General features: G+C 38.3%; 2 protein-coding genes across 9 annotated transcripts in view; both read left to right on the top strand.

Annotated features, from left to right (window-relative positions):
* The first annotated feature begins 415 nt into the window (after window positions 1-415).
* Window positions 416-3,746, top strand: LOC115586998 (C-C motif chemokine 3-like). Its single transcript, XM_030426529.1, has 3 exons — window positions 416-530; window positions 3,088-3,211; window positions 3,432-3,746. The coding sequence occupies exons 1-3, from the start codon at window positions 473-475 to the stop codon at window positions 3,526-3,528; spliced, it is 279 nt and encodes a 92-aa protein (XP_030282389.1). The 5' UTR covers window positions 416-472; the 3' UTR covers window positions 3,529-3,746.
* Window positions 3,747-6,953: 3,207 nt separating this feature from the next.
* Window positions 6,954-19,302, top strand: part of vps9d1 (VPS9 domain containing 1) — a 67,075-nt gene continuing 54,726 nt past the window's right edge. For 6 of the 8 annotated variants that reach the window (XR_003984871.1, XM_030425371.1, XM_030425369.1 and 3 more), the window contains exons 1-5: window positions 6,954-7,131; window positions 8,982-9,054; window positions 11,805-12,005; window positions 12,181-12,346; window positions 13,919-14,030. Coding sequence is in view for 7 of the 8 variants with exons in the window: in XM_030425371.1 (XP_030281231.1) it covers window positions 7,039-7,131; window positions 8,982-9,054; window positions 11,805-12,005; window positions 12,181-12,346; window positions 13,919-14,030 (645 nt within the window). In the remaining variant the exon portion in view is untranslated. The remainder of the gene's footprint in view (window positions 7,132-8,981; window positions 9,055-11,804; window positions 12,006-12,180; window positions 12,347-13,918; window positions 14,031-19,302) is intronic. The other 2 variants (XM_030425372.1, XM_030425374.1) reach the window with 2 other exon arrangements.

Genomic DNA, 19,302 nt, shown 5'->3' on the forward strand with positions numbered 1-19,302 from the left:
ACGTCTGTCATTCTATACTTGTAGAGAACTTTATTGCGTCCCCTAACCCCAATTTAACCATCACAAATGTCCTGACATGGCCCTCATTACATTGTAAAGATGCATGGGGACACTGTTTGACTTTGTTTTAGTCACAGTGATGCCTTTAGAATGTTCTTTTTAAATAGATTTTAATCAGATGTAACTCTCAAGTAACTCCAAAATTAAAATGAGTTCTTAGCTTAATCAAATAAATGATATCCCTGTTGATATCTGGTTTTGTTGTAACACATCAAAACATTACAGCAGAGCAGCTTCTGAAATGCTGGCTGGTGCTGACTTAACATCTAATGCTGAGGTGTCCCTCAACTTCCTGTCACCATAATTATCTGTGTGAATATGAGACTATGTAACCAAGACACACTGTGATCGCATCAGATAACTTCAGACAGCAGAGACGGGAGAACATCATTAGGCCTACAAGGAAGACAGCATGAAGCGCTTTACACTGGGAATCCTGCTGCTGCTCACTGTTTACTGCACTGCCATGCGTAAGTCTGGTTTCTGGATACATTTGGAGATAATTTCCATTTAGGGGTCTGTTATCTGGAATAGACTTAGTTTTTTTTTTATTTCATTTTGTAATTCAATTATACCACAAGCTTGTGCATAGTTTATGCGCAGGTTTCAATGGATCATTGGATAATGGTCGCTCAAAATGTATCTGATTGTAAACAGCCTTGGTTCTTGTCATCTTAACGTTATAATACAATACAAAAAGTGGTTGCTTTTATCCGTGATCGACCAGTGAGCTTCAGTTTTGGCCCTCTAAGGCAACCCTGCTTTGGTATGTCTGATTATTCAACTACTGGGACCTTTGATTCTGAGAATTAAGCATTTCTGTAATGTTCTGTTTTAACTGTTATTTTACTGAAAGATTTTTTCTGCAAAGCCTGGATATCTAATGAGGGACGTAGCCAGTTTTCTCAGTGCAAAACCAATCCACACCATTTTTATTTATTTATTTTTTAATTTGGGGATGTTATTTGCTGTTAATTATTCAATTACATTAATGGAATTTATAGTTAATGGTCAGAAATACTGAGTAATTAATATATGTATATATATTCTTAAATGGCTATGTGTAAAATTTAATAGAATAATCAGCCTTGTAATGAAGCGCATTTCGTTACTTGTACATTTTGCACATGTGGGTAATTATGTTCTTTTGCACAATAACTTGGAAGGTACAGTAATGACGGCACTTTGCACTTTAGTCACGATAGCACTTTATCTGCCAAAGTTTGCACAGTACATTTTGCACATTGCGTATTTGCACAGTTCATACAGATATTTCAAATGTTTGGTGGTTCTGTTATTTATTGTAAATGTATTTTATAGATTTATTGGCAGGGGCACATCAGGAACAGAAGAGTGGTGAAGCGTTTGTGCTAAAGGTAAAAGGGGAAAGTGTCACTTGGTTGAATAGCCATTTGGTCATATGTAAATTTACCTCAGTAGTGGAAGAGTCCAGTCATGGTTAATTGGTAGCACAGTATATAAGGCGCCATTTTACCATCTGTCTGTGTTGCTGGTTAAACCTATGACGCTCACCATACTTTCATCTGTTGCCTGGTATCTGAGTTAAGTGAATAAAAAAATGTAAAATTGGGAAACCTGACCAACTCCTCGACTTTTCTTCGCCATCATCCAGCCGCTCACCGGTCGCCCTTTCACAAGCCTAGAAAAATTTTTTATGTCTTCAGTGGTACATTATTACAGCCCTATCCACAATATGACAAAAGGCTGAAATGTGATGCAAATATAATACATTTTTTGTCCTTGCAAAAGAGATCTTGAATTGAATTAGTTCAACTGATAAAAAAAGCTTGCAGTTAATTAAAAACAGAGCATTGATATTGACCTAGAGGGTAATAAAAGTGGAGCTTAGTAACATAGTTAAGAGCCCTGAACTGACAAAGAGTAAAGGATACTTTGAGTTACATTTAGTGTATTCTAGTAGTAATCAAAAGGAATGGTCAAATCACATCCTCTATATTGAATGAAATGATGCTTGCCATCAATCTTAGTTTGAACGGTCTGTTGAATTGTCTGTCACTTGTACTGTCTGCTCGCTTCAGTACAAAAGTAGGACTAGGCCAGTACAAGCACTGTTTTAGCTCAGACCTGTATACAACAGTATTCTATTATTAGTGATCATGTCCCCCACGCCCATGATATAAACATTTAACTTCATTTTGACGGGACCAATAATCGCTGTGGAAAAAATTTCAGTTAGAGCAAATTAAATTGGACTCAAAGAAAAGTAGCAAATATAGCCAATTTTAACTTGAATTTATCAGACTTAGTAACTAATTTCTTTACTTAAAAGAACTTATTTAACATGGGTAACACTTTATGATAACCATCATTAATAGATAGTTAATGTATAGTTTATTAGATTTAATACTACTAATGATAATACATTAATTTTATATAGCGCTTTTCAGGGAACACAAAGACACTTTACAGAACACATTAAAAACATAACAACATACATTGTTATTTAGTTGAGTAATGTCTCTGTTAAGAAACAATAACATGGTTCATAAAACATTTATCAAGCAATTGTGAAGGTTAAAAACATCAGTTGCTACTCTCTGACAACCCTCCAAATAATATTGATAAATGAACCAGACAGTTTTTATTAACCATTTACAAAGTATTATGACCATCAATTGCAATGATCCCAAAAACACTTACTTGACCAAAATGTGCCATTCTTTTATTATAACAGTTTATTTTAATGACATGACAGATGTTAAAATTAAGATGTCAAAGACCCAGAAAAAATGCCTTTGACGTGACCTCAGAGTTCTCAATGGTACGACCATTTCTGTGACTTAGTCGTCCTTCTGCTTCCATGATTCTGATTCAGTCATGAATGTCTCAGGCCACTTTGAGGATTCAGTGTATGCCTTCTGTGTTACTGAACACATTTTCTAGCAAGCAGCAACTCACATACTAACTTGTTGTGCATTGAGGTCAGTGAATGATTGTGGTGCTAAATGATCCCTGATTTTGTTATTTTTTTCTGTCGTTTTTCAGCTCGTGGAGTGAATGAAATAGCACCTGCGACATGCTGCTTTAAATTCTTTACTGGCAAGATACCACAGTCACAAATTATCTCCATCGTCAAGACTCACAGCAGATGTCACGAGAAGGGATTTGTGTACGTCTTTGCTTTACTCTTACTCTTGAACTTTGTCTGTAGAATGATCCTCACTGGAGCAATGACAACATCTTGAGCCAGTTTTTGTCTGAGCACAATAATGCAGTACAACATTTCTAAGAAACATAACAGAGAAAATGTTCAATCTATGACTTTGACCCCAAATGATATTTTCCATTTCTCATTCTGTTGTTGTTACTTTTTTTCCATGTGTGTGTAGGGTCAGCACTGCCAGGGGGAGGGAGATCTGTGTGAGCCAGAACCTGGACTGGGCACGGAAAGCTTTTGAGCAGCAGGAAGTCATCAAGGATGATTGATAGTCCTCTGTATGAATCATCAAACATCTCCAGCTACTGCACCTTTGCCTTGCTCAATTTATAGTTGATAGCATCATTTTATAATAAAGAAAGCAGGTTTGCATTGTTTACTTTTATGCAGAGACCCCTAACATCCCTTAAAGCTTTGCTCTTCATTTCCATTTTACTTAATGTATTCATTCATGAAATTAAAATGAAAAATAAACATGTTCAAAGACCTGGGTCTAAGTGTTGAATGTAACTTAATCTTGCTGAGAACAAGCACAGATTTGTGACATTTAAGGTTTTTTTAAAAAAAATCTCTTATCTTTTTAATAAAAACTAATGTCAGAAGTGTCATCATTTAGAAGAGATAACAGAACACATTACAAATCAATAAGAGCCTAGTGAGTGGAGAACTGCGTAGTATAATGACAAAAGTGTCAAGAGGAAGTCATTCTTTCAACGACCCCACAGTCCAGTATTTCAGTAGGTAACACGTATTTCTGCTAAAGCCTGAAATGTTTCATAATTTTCCAACAGTTGGTTGTTTCTTCCTTCGAGGTCTGGTCTGTCCAACACTGTTATAACTGTTGAATACATTGTGTAATTGTTAGTAATAATAACATGTTGGCTATAACTTCACATTTGTTAACCCTCACCCTTAGTTTTGTAAAATTCATCCCTACAAATGACACGACTACTCATTAAAAACACTATAAATCACAAAATATTACTAAGGCTACATATTAATTGACACACTTCCTAAACTGCCAACATACAATATTCATTGTAATGTGTAGCTAACTAACTAATGATTATGATTAGTTACCCTCTCGGTCGACCTTCTATGTTCACATACATTTCTCTCCGAAGTAAACTTAATTAATTTAACATTATGCAACAATGCATTATACCATGGTCTGGGCTTATACTCAATTCTGACTGACTGGAGGGTGTCACTTAACTTTTGATATTGTGCTGTAGTGATGAAGAACTTCTGTAGGATAACCCGAAGTTAGCATTGTCCTGGCTCCCTTGTCAAAAGGTCTATGGGATTTTTGAATTGGATTTTGGATTATTGCTGAAGATAAGCTCTGTGGCAAACACAAGTGTATGATACTTATACATTTTGTTCAGCGAGATCATTTTCATAGATGAACACCACTTTTGTGAATTTCAAAGCGTAAATGAATTGGCTAAAAGTAACAAGCTATTGCTAGGCTATAAACAGACTACATCACGGTCGCATGACTTAAACGTCACCACCACTTAGCGTCTTACTACACAATTACTATACAGGTTTTATACAAATTGATCAATGTACAAGTTGTAAAGTCAGAGTTAGAATAGATTGTAACTAAAGTCCAGCTGTTAAGATGGACTAGTGAGTAGATGAGACTCCGTGTTTAGCGTGATGAAGTTTAATGTCCCTTAATGTCAACCTGTGTAGTCTAATTTAGACACTTGTAAGAAACCTCAGCTTTTAAGACAAGTAGGCCCTATGTGTATTTCAGGCATTTAACTGAAAATCCATTCAAAAAACTACAAACGGTGAAGTGATGAAATGGTGCCTGTCTTGGTTTAAGGCAAGGAACTCAAAAAAGAAGGAAGAATCATTACCTCAATGAATCTTGCTTTTGGGAAAGACTTAAGTATTGAAGTCGATAGAGATGCATGGAGAAACACACTAAAACCTACCATATCAAATATGACTTCTGATGAAGAAATGCCTTCAGGAAAAAAGAACACACTAAAGAGAATAGGTCAACCCCAAATGATTGACACAGCTAATATTATGGCAACACTTTATAATAAAGTACATAAACATATGAGTAGTTACTCATTATTGCATGAATCATAAACAACTTGATGATTAATAATGAGCAACAAGTAATTCCTGAATAACTGCGATGTAAGGACTAAATAATAGATAATGATACATTACTGGATAACAGACTGTGAGATAATACATTAATGAGTCATTACATAGTGATTGGTTCAGAAATATCTGTGAATCAACATACTGACCGCTTTCTTCATGAACTGTTTTCAACCAGCCGCTTAGAGGCATGAACTAGTGAGGACTAATTGATTCCTGATTACTGAATCATTACAGTATGTAAAGAACAGTAAATTGTTTTAGGCTGTCACCTCAGCCTCTCTCTGTATTCTGTTTGTGGAGCATGTGAATGACCCTGGACTGCCATCTAGTGGCCAGTCCTAGCAAGGTATAAAAGGGAGGAGACTATGAGCCCTGTAAACTCACCTGTGCGCATCTTCACCTGTGCGCATCTCAGTCGCCTTCTCCTTTGTCTCCGCTGGGCTGGCGCTGCATCTGTGCTGCCGAGCCTTTTCTTTGTCTGGATTATTAGTATCACTCCCAGCAAGTTTAATTTGATCCATGTATTGTAATCACATACCATCTTTATGTTGATTAGGTTGCTGCAGTCTGTCTTAAGTTTGTTTATTGTTAATAGGAGGTAGATGGCTTTCCAAACGGCACCTTCAACATACAAACAATTAGCTCCCTTGGTAAAGTGGAACGAGGTATGTAAAACTCAAATTTTGGGCTATTACTTTTATCCTTGAGGTGTCTAGATTTATTTTTGGTTGATCAAGTTAAACAATGAGTGTAAACATTTTCTAACAAATGTATCTCTTTCGTATTTTATTATTGAATGGGGGTGATTGTATTGAGGATTTGGAAATTGTAAATCAAATGTTTCATGTGTTTAATCTAACCTCTTTATTTTCTTTCTGTATTTCCTTTTCATAGTTTTCACGGTGCTAGAGCAAACAATTAAAATTAAGCACCTGTCAGAATCTCTCCGCCTCATTTTGTTGACGCCAAGGGTCCGCTACACAGTAGTTTCTTTTTTAGTGTAACTTCAAGTAAAGTTATAGATCATACTGAATAGTTACCCAATACAAGTACTCCTTAGTTAATCATTCTTTTTCTGTACCTTCATATAAAATAATGCATTATAATGATTAGTTACTGACTAGTCTATTTGGTATTTCCTGGGAGTTCACAATTAGTTGTTTAATAAACAGACAGCATGATTCTCAAAAATATTTGAAGATTTATATTTCCAGATTTTAATGTAATGTCCTTGGTCGACCAAGGACATCCAAATTACAATGATATCCATTCAAAAACTCAAGCCCAGTTGTCTGAGTTGGGACAAAGCCTTCCCTCAGTGTTATCACTTATGGAAGAGACAAAAACCAGTTCTAAAACATAGAAGAAAAGAAACATCAGAAAGAAAAGAAAAAAAAAATCATTGTAGCCAGAAAATTTGTATTTATGACAATGCTTTGAGGGACAGAATTATTTGATAGCGGAGTGCTTCGCCTCTGCCACTCCTGTACAGTAGGAGGCAGTATACATATTTGACATTTGCTTACAACCTACCATGATTAACACAAAGAAGAAGAAAAAAAAAGACGAAGAAGAAGAAGAAGAAGAAGAAGGAGGAGGACGGTAAGCGAAGTGGGAAAGAGGAAGAGGATCCGGCTGGACTAACCATGGCCGCAGCTGACAGTGGGGCGAAGCCCCTTCAGAATGCCATGAAAATGGCCAAAGTAGCAATACAACTGGACGTAGGAAACAAACACAAGGTACTAAGCTATACAGCTTGACTGCAACGATAACAGGAAGGTTGTTTAGCCCCACAGGAAACAGTCTGTAGTGATGTAAACATAGGGAGAGGGGCAGGAGCTGTTAGTGGGTTAGCTAGCTAAGCTGTCACTTCAGCATGTTGTTTTCATGTAAACAGTTTCAGGGTTGCCTGGGGTTGGTTTCAGGGTTGAACGCATTTAAAACATTTTTTTTAAACCCTTTCAGTGTTTATTCTGTAAGGCCCACTTGCCATTAAATGTGTGCACTACAATCTTAACATTTAGTAACTACTCATTTAATAACTGATTTAATAACTATTTTTTCAGTTAATATCACTTATGTTTTCGACTAAGACATAGTTAGCTTGTTATTCCAAAGTCCCTCAATAGTAAGGAGTTTTCTTTTATTCAAGACAATTATAATAATGAATAACTTTTATTATTCTTATTGCTATAACCTATCATACATCACTCAGAACATTTGTAACGCAACATTTTTATCATGACCACTCAAATTGAGCAAAATGGCTAATTTTATTTTTGATTCTGACTTTTTACTGTCACTGGTTTTAATTACTACATAGCCAAATTACCAATGAAACAGAAGGGGTGGTGGTGGTGGTGGTGGTAGAGACAATAAACAGAAAACACTCTCAGGAGAGATTCCTGAATGGGACACCAAGTTGCCGTCATAAGTGCTGTTATACTAAATGTATACACAGAAAAACGATTGGCTGGCTTACAATTAAAAAGTACTGTATTATGAAAGATAAGTAACTTCAGGTTTGTACCATTGTGGTAAGAGTACCAATATTTGGCTTAAATTCAACTGTGAGGTAACAGGCAGAATATAAATGCAGTCATAACTGTACATGTGGTTTAGTTATTAAGGCAATTAAAAAAAAAAAATATATATATTTATCCCACAGCTGGGAAATTCACATGTTACAACAGCTCAAGAACATCTTTCAGTCTAGTTGCCAGGATTAGATTTTAGCAGATATATTTTATTGACATCATAGGGTACACAAAATTTGTGAACGTGACAAAGGAAAACCCGGGAAATTTTCTAGCCGTGTTTGTCTTGACGAAACCTGTTGTTTTTAATGACAACTCAGGACATCTACAGCAGTGTCTGTAGGAACCAAAAGAGGGAGCTATTTTAAGCAAAACACCCAACCAAGAACTTGTGACGAGAGAGGAAACAGAACTCTTCTTTAAAGTTAGCCTTTGCAAATTAGCTACTTACTATGGTCCACCATGACCACACTGAGAGAAGTTCCACAGAGACAGGTGTGTGAGGTGCAGGTTGATTGGCAGTGGACCAAACCACTGTGAGGCAAATGGAGGGGGTAAACCAATCTTTAGAAACGTAAAAACGCACTGTGCCACATCTTTAAGTATTTTCATTGCTTATTATGATATAGTTTCAGATTATATGTTTTCCCTGATGAAGGTAATTGAGTGGGACATATCTCCATTTATCCTACAATGTCAGGGTCCGATGACATTAGGCTTGGTGTTGAATTGACACCTAAATTTGTAAAATGTTGAGAATTACAGAGTACATTTTGAAATGGTCAGAAAATTTGGCATTCAATGATTAACAAGCAACACATATAACAGCTCTATATGGATACTTAAACTTAAGAATTGCCAGGATATTGTGAATAATCTGTGAAGTACAACCAGTGAAACTGAAACATTGACATTGTATCCTACTCTGGTGTGTTGCTATTGCCATGTCTCGTTGGCAGTAGTTCTTCTTCCTCCTCTCCCTCATATTATTATGTGGTTTACTGTATACCATAATGATAGGAATATAGTACATGCTTGTGGTCTTTCTGCAGGAAGCTTACTGTGAATACCTCCGGATTATCAGCTTCATATCACATGCACTTTTGGAGGAAGCCGGGTTACAAAGTAAGAAATGAATAATGACATACTATACATGACTGATTACAAACATATGTACTGTGTTTTATGATAAATGATCTAACTTTATGATTTTTTAATCTATTACACCTTTAGTATGTGTGATCAATTTGGATACTGTGTGGGGGTGGGATCAGCTACTGGAGGCAGCTGATCTAAATGTTGATTCCTTCCTTTATTATCATCTATAGTTATTAATAATTATTGCTTATAACTATATAACTTACCCCAAATATCTAACAGTTGAACTTGCCTCATCAGTATGTTATACAACTGTTACAAAGTAGAGTAATGGTATTCTTATTATTGCCAAAAATAATAACATAATTAAAATGCTTAGGAAATAATTAATTATATTTATTTTGCCCAACTGAAGACAAAGGAGTAAAACAAAAAGCTGGAAATTGTACAATAAACCTAAGTTGTCTAAGTTGTACCTCCAAACTGTACTCAGCTGAAGTACTTAAGAACATTTATTGTAAACGTGTTGGGTTGTCACATTAAACTGCAGTTCATTGTTTAATGCCCTGTCCTGCACTGCAGTATGGCAGGTTAACAGTCCATAAAGAACCTGTCTCGTGTGTTCTGCTGATCGGCTCTTCTGATTAGCCTTTATAGAGACCACCAATCTAACTATTCAGAGCAAATATCAGGCGATGACAACGAGCAGTTGATCAGTCGAAGCACACTACCTTCATTCAGCTTTTAAAAAAGAAAAAAACTGTTAAAAAGCTGTCTGCATTACTCTTCTGTACCACTTCTTAACAAAACTAGGTTGAAATCTAGCATGTGACTGGAAAATCAATGTGCTACTGAGGATGTAATTGATGACTGTATGGGACATATTAAGCGCTCTTTGGTTAACCCAAAAAAATAGTCCTGTGTTTAAGCCACTATTGAAATATCCAGTTCAAGATAAGGCCCTAAACATTTCACTGTGTTCTACTAATGTCAAATAACTTGTCAAATAACTGCATGAAACATTACATAATAATCAATAAAATGTAACATGTCACCTTTTCTTGGCCTCCCTCCAAATATATAACAGTTGAACTTACCTCATCAGTATGTTATACAACTGTTACACAGTAGAATAATGGTTTTCTTTATTTCTGGCTGTGAGTGTTTCTTTATAGTTTTGTAAATTACTGCTAAATTGGGCCTTTTCATCGGATATGTAGCTCGGCACTTTTTAGATTGTGCTATCCTATGTCGTGACAACTTGCCTTCATTATGATCGTGATGAAGTCCTGAGGTTTGTTGTTTTATTTGTTTCAGCTCACCAAAGCAAATTCCTGTCAAATGGCAGTACATTATTGAATGTTAAAATAGTAGACTGTAGAAGTTCTCCAGTCAGACCAGAAACTGTAGGCATCTGATACCATCAGCAATGGTATGCTGTGGGTCTTATTCTGTATAAACTATTGATTTTTGGGGCCTATTGCTATATTCTTTTCTATGATTTTGATTTGCATAAATTCACATTTATCTACAAAAATAAAAAGAATACAATAAAGAGTTGTTGCAATAGAGGCTCACCATATTATCAACATTTAAGCTGAATCTAGAATTCTCCACTCTCTACTAAGCACCAGTGCCAACAAATTGGAACTGCTACGTCATAATGAAACAGGCAAACAAATGATCTCTTCAGTTAAGTTACATAACTTTTCTAAAAAGTTCATGTTGTTGTTGACTGACGAATAGACAGCTTACTATGTGTAACCTGTGTTTACCAAAGACATCAACATAACTGACAGTGTTATTGACTTTGACTTGTTGCGCAAAGATACTCTCCAACTTTGTTACTGTACTCAGTCCAAAACCAAACATTTCCTCCCAGCTTTTTGTTTTGCAACTCCACACAATGTAATATTGTTAGATGTGATAGGAAATGTGTAGGATTGGACAGGGCAACAAAATGTATATATTTTTTTCCCTTATTAACGTAGACATCACTATAACTTAAAAATGATTACCTAAGTGAAAGTTATCATCAATTTTTGTTGACACATTTTAGAATTGTTATTGTTTCACCTATTTGATCATTTTTTGAGGGGGGGGGGAGTACTGCTGCTTATGTAAAAAAATTAGCATATGGCTTTTTTATGGGTTCAGAGGAAGCTGCCTGTAATCTGATAAATTGTCTCCTGTGATGTCACGCAGTGTCTTAGTGGCATGTTTGGTAATGTAGGCACCAGGTTTCTAAAACAAGTTTTCAAGACATAACATTGTGTCCTGTATGTGCAATGAAATCACACATGTTGAATGATCGTCTTGGCAGTTATGTAGGTAAATTGTTTCATATGCTGCATGTCAGATGGTGGTATCTTTAATTGAACTGCAAGTAGTGATATCAAACATTACCGTACCATAACGAGGATCTCAGGTGGTTCTGATTAGATGTTCATTAATCAAGAGAAAAGCCTCTTAGATTTGAACATGTGGCATAAATGGATCGGAGGGTGGGACCACCCCAGACTTGCCCTTCGGGGACTAGCAGAACACAAGCAGTTTCACTCTGCCAACATAGTTAATCATTAATACCAGACTTGAACTAATCAGCGTAAATACAGTAGCTGATTGTTAGCACACACTTAAATCAGATATCAAGTGCCATATGATGATACCATTAATCATTTTGTGATTTTCGGAAAAATTAATAAATAAAAAACAACTACGACAACTTCTCACGACTTCCACTGTCTTCTTTTTCTTTTTTTCTGCCCCTGCCTCAGAGGAGAGGGAGATGGATGCAGTGGAGGTGGAGCGCATGTTGCGGCTGGCTGAACAGTGTCTGGAGCGAGCAAAGTCATTTATAGGGAAGAATGCCGACCCCCCTGACCCCGCTTCCATCTCTGCATCCTCCTCCTGTTCACCTGGCCAATCAGAACTTTATCAGACTGCGGTCCTCCCAGCCACCACTGCTTCCAGCACTGGTATGTAAATACATCCCCTCCAATCAGAAGTAACTCTTTATCAACTAACCATTAAATCACTTTTAACTTGGAGTCTGCCCCAGGGGTCACACATCACAACTCACCAATGTATAGCCACTTGATTTTGTAGTGTAAGTCAATCACCATTCTAGTCTTTCTGTTTGCCCTCTTACAGTCCTTCCATTCGATATTCCCATTGACACAGGGTGTCAAGCAACCAGCCCAACAAAGACTGGCTACCACAGGGTTTTGTCAGATGGTGGCGGAGAGCCCTCCCCCTTTCTTCCTCCTGAAATATTTCAGAGGCTGCAAACAGTGCAGTCACAGGACACAAGCAAAAAGTAAGGGCAGGTTTTTATCAGGGAGGACAATGATCCAGTCAATGCCAGATATTCTCTGCAGTGAACAACAGCACAAATAACAGTCTTTTCTTGGAACCTGTCACTTCTAGTTTCTACTCAAAACTCAATGTTTTGAACTGACCAACCAGTTCAAACATATTTGTCCAGTCTTTATCGATGTCTAAACGATGAGTTTGGACGAAAAAAACATTACATGGCTCCATAAAGCTTGTTCAGCTTGATCCAAGTCTTTGGAAGCCCCAAGATCACAAATTGATTTTAAAACACACTATTTTACACCCTTTGAACTCATTCTTTTTATACAAATGAGAGCATGTATATTAGTGTTTAAATGGAACAGATTTCTCCAACCATTGTGTACAGCCCACTCAGTGCAGTTAAAAGTGTGTTATCATATTAGTGACACGTATTATGCCTTTACTGAACCTAACTGACTATTACCTTGCTGTCTGAACTTTACATTTTAGTCAAATCTGGATGTCAGGGTGCACTGTGAACACTGATGTCACATACAGATTCAATATTCACATTACACACAGAAACATAGTTGTCACCCTTGTTCAAAGTCTAGATAAATTGGAAAGTCTCATTTCAATCCATATGCAAAATAAAGGTCCTTTACAATTTTATGAAATAAAAAAGTTTGTATTAATTCTTCCAACACTAAAACAAACATAAATAAATGAAAAAGAGTAACTGTGCTCGCTCTCTCACAGTCAGTGGGAAAACATTTTCGGAAGTTTTTAAAAAAATATAAAACATGGCTCCATATTGCTCCATGGCATAATCCAAGTCTACAGATCACAAAATATTTAAATATTTATTTACACACTTGACATGCTGCTCAGCTGGTGCACCCACTCCAAACACTTTTAGCTTAGCGGCTACAGTGAAGAGTTAGGCATAACAAAGGAATGTCAATAACACTTTTTCAAATCAATTTGGGATCTCGGGGCTTCCTGAGATTTTATTTTTAAAAGAAAGATACCCGCTAATTCAGCTGTTTGGAGAATGCTGCAACAGTGTTCTGTTGTCAAGCCTTAGAATTTTAATGTGGACTAACCAGACTTTCAATCGGTGGGAGGGTTCTAATTTTTAGACCTGTGGTTAGAAATACAATTAGAATATTTTTACTCTTTACTATGGTTTCCAATGTTTTAATAATGCTGCTCCGTTGTACTGTCAGCCTGAAAATCTGTTCTTTTTATGCCTAATCATCCTTATCACTTTTCACTGTACAGTAATAGAAATAGAAGATATAACTTGCAGTCTTCTCATGAACATATGTGAATGCTGTTTGTGCTTGTATAAGCTTCTTATCAGAATGTCAACCATGTTAATTTGAAATATTTAGTAGTCTCAATTGAAAGTAAGAGTCTAAACTGCTGCAAATGATAATTTGCCATTTACCAAATGATAAGAAGAATAATGATCATTTTGCTGATAGCTGGAAAGACAGATTGTATAATTTACCTTTAACCTAGACCTTATGTGACATCGCTTGTTTGTGTCTTTATTTTATGTTTGTATGTGCGTGTGCATGCTTCCCAGGGAGTTGACACCGATCGAAGAAGCATCACGTCTGAACCAGAAGCTGAAAGCCAATTATGAAGCACGTCTTGCAAGGCTCACACCTGGTCAGGCCTACCAGAAGACGTCTTTGGTATGTGACTTTATATTTGTGTGTGTTTGAGTGTGTTAGACAGACAGACCTCGTGGCTCAGGTTAATTTATTATTATAACAATAATGTTAATCTTAATATGTAGTTGACTTGAGCTGACCCCAAATTGATTTGAAAAGACATTACTTACACTAATTTTTTTAAGACAGAATCTTCACATTCATTCATCTGGGATCTTTAGGCTTCCAGAGACTTGGATCATTTAATGTTTATTTTCAGTTGATTTTTATGATTTAAAACAAGCAAACACCAATTGTTTTTGTAAGCAGCCTTGACATGTTGCAAAATCAAAGAGGTTACATATCATTGGATGTTACATGATTGTATTCACTGTTTACCTGTTACCTTTCATCATATGTTAAAGTAAAGAACTAGATCTAGGTCCGTGACAGTTTGAGATGTAAACATTAGCCCTTTTTACACAGCGTCTACGCATTATCTCCGGAGCGGTGGTTCGCCAATTCTCCGCCGATGGTGATTCACACAGAGCGAAGCATCTCCGCCTTCATGTGTGTAATTCACACAGAAAGCCGGCGCTGCGGCTCCTAAAGAGGCGTGACGGTACACGTCATGTTGATGACGTCGGTGTTTCCCAGGTGTTCCCCTGTTAATCTAAACCTGTGGACAGTTTATAATCATATGGATGCTGTTATAATGTGTAGTGATTGAGATCCAGACCCACCAAACATCCTGGAAAGTGACGGAGTTAAGTTTTTCGCGCTAAATTACATAAGTATACATAATCACCATCAGTAAACAGGACGCTGTCTGACTCTGTCACTCACGGGGATCGAGGCTGTTTTCTGGTGTAAAGTTCGGTGAAGTCTCGGTCCGGAGGGCTGATGGTTGCGGTGATTTATTTTCGTCACAAACACTCGGTGAGTTAAGGTTTTTTGCCAGTGACAAATGCTGTTTTTTGAGCAGAAATGTGAGGAAGAGTCGGTAGGACAGGCGGGAGGACAGATGCTTCTCCACGTACAGCTGTGGTATTTGTTTTCCTCATATAAGTTGCCAAAGACAGTTACAGTTGCTACGTTACTTTTGTTCGGTCCTGTAACGTAGTTTTGTGGGACATTTCTCTGTATTTAGTTGAGTGAAGGACCTGTGTAGTTATCAGACTAGTCAGACTCACACGCCCCCGCTCTGCGCCTCCGGATTATCTGTTCACAGTATAGTAAAGGACCTGGGTCAGATTTGTGGGCACTTCATTTGGGAGAGAATTTCTCAACTGTTCTAGACTAATATGACCCTAAGGAATAACATGGGAACTGTGCGAAATTCGCTATCCGGGATAATGGTTAACCCTAACCCTCCGGGATGAAACCCCCTAAAATGGCCACGCCTTTTTTGTCCAACAGGTGAATGGGGCATGAATGGGGCATGAATGGGGCAAAAATTTTAACTTATAGATATCACCACGAAACTTCACATGTTGATCACTGACATCAATACAAACATCTTTTGTATTGGAAGTCTTCATGGATTTTATGTTTTAATATGCAAATAGGCCATTATCTGATTAAACATGTGCTAATTTGCATAACTTTCAGAACAGATATGTCAAAATTGGATAAAGCCAGGTTCAACATTCTATCTGCATTTTGTCGATATTAATCACATATTTTTAAATAGGTAATTTTGGATATTAATACTACTCGAAGAAAGAACATTTTATTATTTCAATTACACAAAGTTTGATAGATGTAGCTAGATGGATGCTCCCCTTCTTGTCTGTTTGTCACCCCTTTCTTCTTGTCACTCCTGGTCTGCAATAAGTCACTGTTCATTCGGTGTGATGGGATTTTTACAAGAATTCCCTCCCTTGCACTTGCAGTACTTGCAGCAGTGTATCCCTGCTACCCGGCAGGGACAGCTATTCTTGTGTGCACACTTGCCACATTTGCAAGGATCTGGCAGGCCCTCAGGTTTGGAGATCACCATCTCAGGCACCAAGATACCACCACTTCTTTTAAAACCATACATCTCAGGGTTCATGATCAAGGTGGCATCTCTAAATGGGGCTTGAACCCATAGCTGTACTTGATAGTAACTCCTCTGAATGTGTTTTTTTGCATTAGCTGAGGTACATGGGGCTTTCTCCAAATCCATTTTCAAGGAATTATTCTCAAATTCACTTAGTCGCAGGTCATCAAAGGTCTCCAGGTTGGTGGATGGTTTGAGACACTTCACCAAGAATGTTTCTGCCATCTGAATCGTGCTCTCAGTTAGCTGTGGACTGGCGAAATGACTGATCAGAATGGAATTTTCCTGTTTGCGGACAGCATTCATGGCTGCAAGTTTGGTAGATATCTTGCTGGTTGTGTCACACCCAGTCAGGGCGTGGAGTGCTGGGAGACACTTTGAGATCTCAGCTCCTACAGCTTTGCAGATGTTATGGAGAGGTAATATTGACCTCTTCACTCCTGAGTTGCGAACCAGCCAGAAATCTTGGAGACCAAGATGTCTCCAGTTGTCTGCGATGTGGTACAACAGACACACAAAGACATCTGTGTCACCTGAAGACAGTGTCAGGGATGTAGGTCCTTTCCGGTGGTGTAGAATGTCCTGTATATGGAACATCATCCTGTCATCAGCTTCCTCGTGAGTGCAGTTGAGGCGAGGGAATGGAGATACACACCCAGCTGACACAATCCAGGCCTGTGGTGATATACCAAGGTAAAGGGGTTTGGTGTCCTTGTAGTTTGTGATGAGCCACTCAACATAGAATGCCTGGAAAGCAGTTTTACTGACAGAGGATGACCAAAAGTGCTCTAATTCCACTGGAACCTTTTGGATAGGTGATATCTTATCAAGGACAATCATGTATTTTGATTTTCCTCTTCTCTCCCTTTCTCCATTCTTGATGCTGTCCTCTCTGTAAGTGTCGAAAACTATGTGTATCTCATCAGAGTTCTGTCCTGCTTTGGTAACCATAGATGTCAAGGCTATAGCAAGGTCATAGAATGTCTTGACAGGAGGCTGAAGCTTCTTTAAGGGGACCTTTCTTACCAAGGCCATTAAGTCAATAATAATGGCTTCAGTGTGTGGGGGAGTTTCTGGTCCTTTTTTATCCACTTGAGGACACAACTTCAGCAGCTCAGTCCCAAGTTGTGATTTGCCACTCTTCTTTAAGTAACCATATTTGTCAACCAAGAAGAACACAGAGTTGGTGATCTCATGCTGGAGTAGCTCCTCAACAGAGAACCCCCGGTGACAACCGTACTCAATAAACTTGAGAGCCTTGATTGTTTCATCTTTGATGTCTGCTTTGGAAGCCACATTCATGTTGATCTTGGGGGACGTGAACTTGATCTTGCTAATAGTTGAGTGTATCGATATTGATCCAGTTATGAGACGATCATTGATATATTTAGCACAAGCAACACTGCCCTCCTTGACACAGCACACCAACTTGTCTACATTTATGTTGGTCACAATTTCTCCTGTGAGAACATTCTTCAACGCTAACTGGTCTTGAAGAGGCTTGCATACCTCGAGAAGATACTGCTCTATGTCTTGCACCATCCTAACTATCTTAGTTGCAGTACTCTGGTTGAAGTCATGGTGAAGTGATAGTTCTCCTTCAACATCATCCTTCATCTTTAGGAGGTCAACATACTGGTCTTTTTTATGCTTGATGATTCCCCACAGAGCTACCGCTTCCTTCTTCCTGGTGACTCCAATTATCCCCCCACTAACTTTGGCAGGGCGGTTGTAGCACTGCTCTAGTGCCTGGTCAAAAGGCACTCCACTTCCTTTCTTGCTGGTGTTCACAACAAATCCACCATTTATGTAGGAGTTGTAGAGGAATGGGAACTTCTCCTTCAGTTGATAGCAGTCTTGCAGGAATACTGGTGTCCATCGAGAGTAGTTTGTTCTTCCAAAAAAGAAGAACAGTGAAGTTGCCCTCTCCACAGCACTGAGGTAAAGAATTCAGTCTCCAGAGCGCAGAGAACTGGTCAAATCCCTGAATACTGGGAACAGGTCGGACACGTATGTGTTCCAGTAATAAAATGACTGTGACAGCGATGCCTGTTCCTTGAGGTAGACTTGAAAGTCTGCTAGGATGTTGTCAGCAAGCTCCTTTGTGGTGTTCCATTTTTCGCCGATAAGCTCTTCGAACTGACAGTTGATCTGAAGTGCTTCTAGTTCAGTTTGTCTCTCAGGGTATTTGGAGAAGAAGGCTTTCAACATCATAGATGTGAGGACCTCATGTATCATTGAATGAGCAGTGCGGGCCCTGGCATAGTGGGAACCAGAGATCACAGTCTTGATGACATCAGTACCAAAGCATCCTGTCTCAACTAGTACAGCAAAGATACCAGAGGGTTCCAGATATGTACCAAGACAGGCTAACACAATCTTCTCCATATGAAACCCACCTAGACCAAGGAATATATTTTTAAACTGGTCTGGTTTCAGGAGCTGAATTTCCTTGGCAATACAGTACACACCTTCGTCAGCCCACAATCCACCGTAGGTATCACCTTTCTGTTTCAGAGCATCCTGAAAATGTATCATTGTGGTGATGATTGCATCGTAAGTTGTAGCTGGATAGGGAAGGAAGGGGGCAAGAACCTTAGTGGTAGGATTAAAGTTGTAGTTCACAGTTGCACTTCTTACAGCTGTAAATCCTGGGACGATGACATTGTCACTCTCATGTGTCGCTCTTTTGTTGAAGCGATTGACTATCCACAGAAAATAGTCAGAATTTATTGACTTGGTAGATTCACTGAAAGCTGTTGTTGCAGTCAAGGGGTTTGTTGACATTTCAGATACTTCTGCTGCTGTAGTTGTGGAGCTTGATGTGCTCGGAGTGGGCTCTGCTGCCACTGTGATGGCATCTGTTGACATGGATGAGGGGTTTGTTGTTGTGGAAGTGTTTATCCCATCAGATACTACAGTGGTGGAGTCTGTTGCTGAGATAGAGGGTTCTACTACTGTAGTAGAGACTGTTTGTGGTTTGGAGAGGGTTTCTGATAACTTGTAGTTGGTTTGTATCTCCCCACGCTTTTTCACAGCCCCCATCCTGATGAGCTGTTGACAACTGACTTTAGACCGAAGCTTTACTGTGGTTCGACACTTAGTGCCAAGAGGTCTTTTAGATATTGTACTCTCCTGTGATGGTTTCTCCAAATTAATTGGAACATTTTGGAAGAGAACAAGGATGGTATCATGTGTGGAGCCTGTTCCTGCCAGGGTGCTTTCATTGCGGTCAAAGTTGTCCATTGCCCCATTTAGTGGGCTTGTTGC

This window comes from Sparus aurata, chromosome 8 (genome assembly GCF_900880675.1).
Source record: "Sparus aurata chromosome 8, fSpaAur1.1, whole genome shotgun sequence".
NCBI lineage: Eukaryota > Metazoa > Chordata > Actinopteri > Spariformes > Sparidae > Sparus > Sparus aurata.

Bases quoted from the DNA above. Each gene is read 5' to 3' on its own strand.
- LOC115586998 (XM_030426529.1), top strand. From the start codon at position 473: ATGAAGCGCTTTACACTGGGAATCCTGCTGCTGCTCACTGTTTACTGC. The intron at 531-3,087 runs GTAAGTCTGGTT...GTCGTTTTTCAG, and splicing joins TGTTTACTGCACTGCCATGC to CTCGTGGAGTGAATGAAATA. The intron at 3,212-3,431 runs GTACGTCTTTGC...ATGTGTGTGTAG, and splicing joins TGTCACGAGAAGGGATTTGT to GGTCAGCACTGCCAGGGGGA.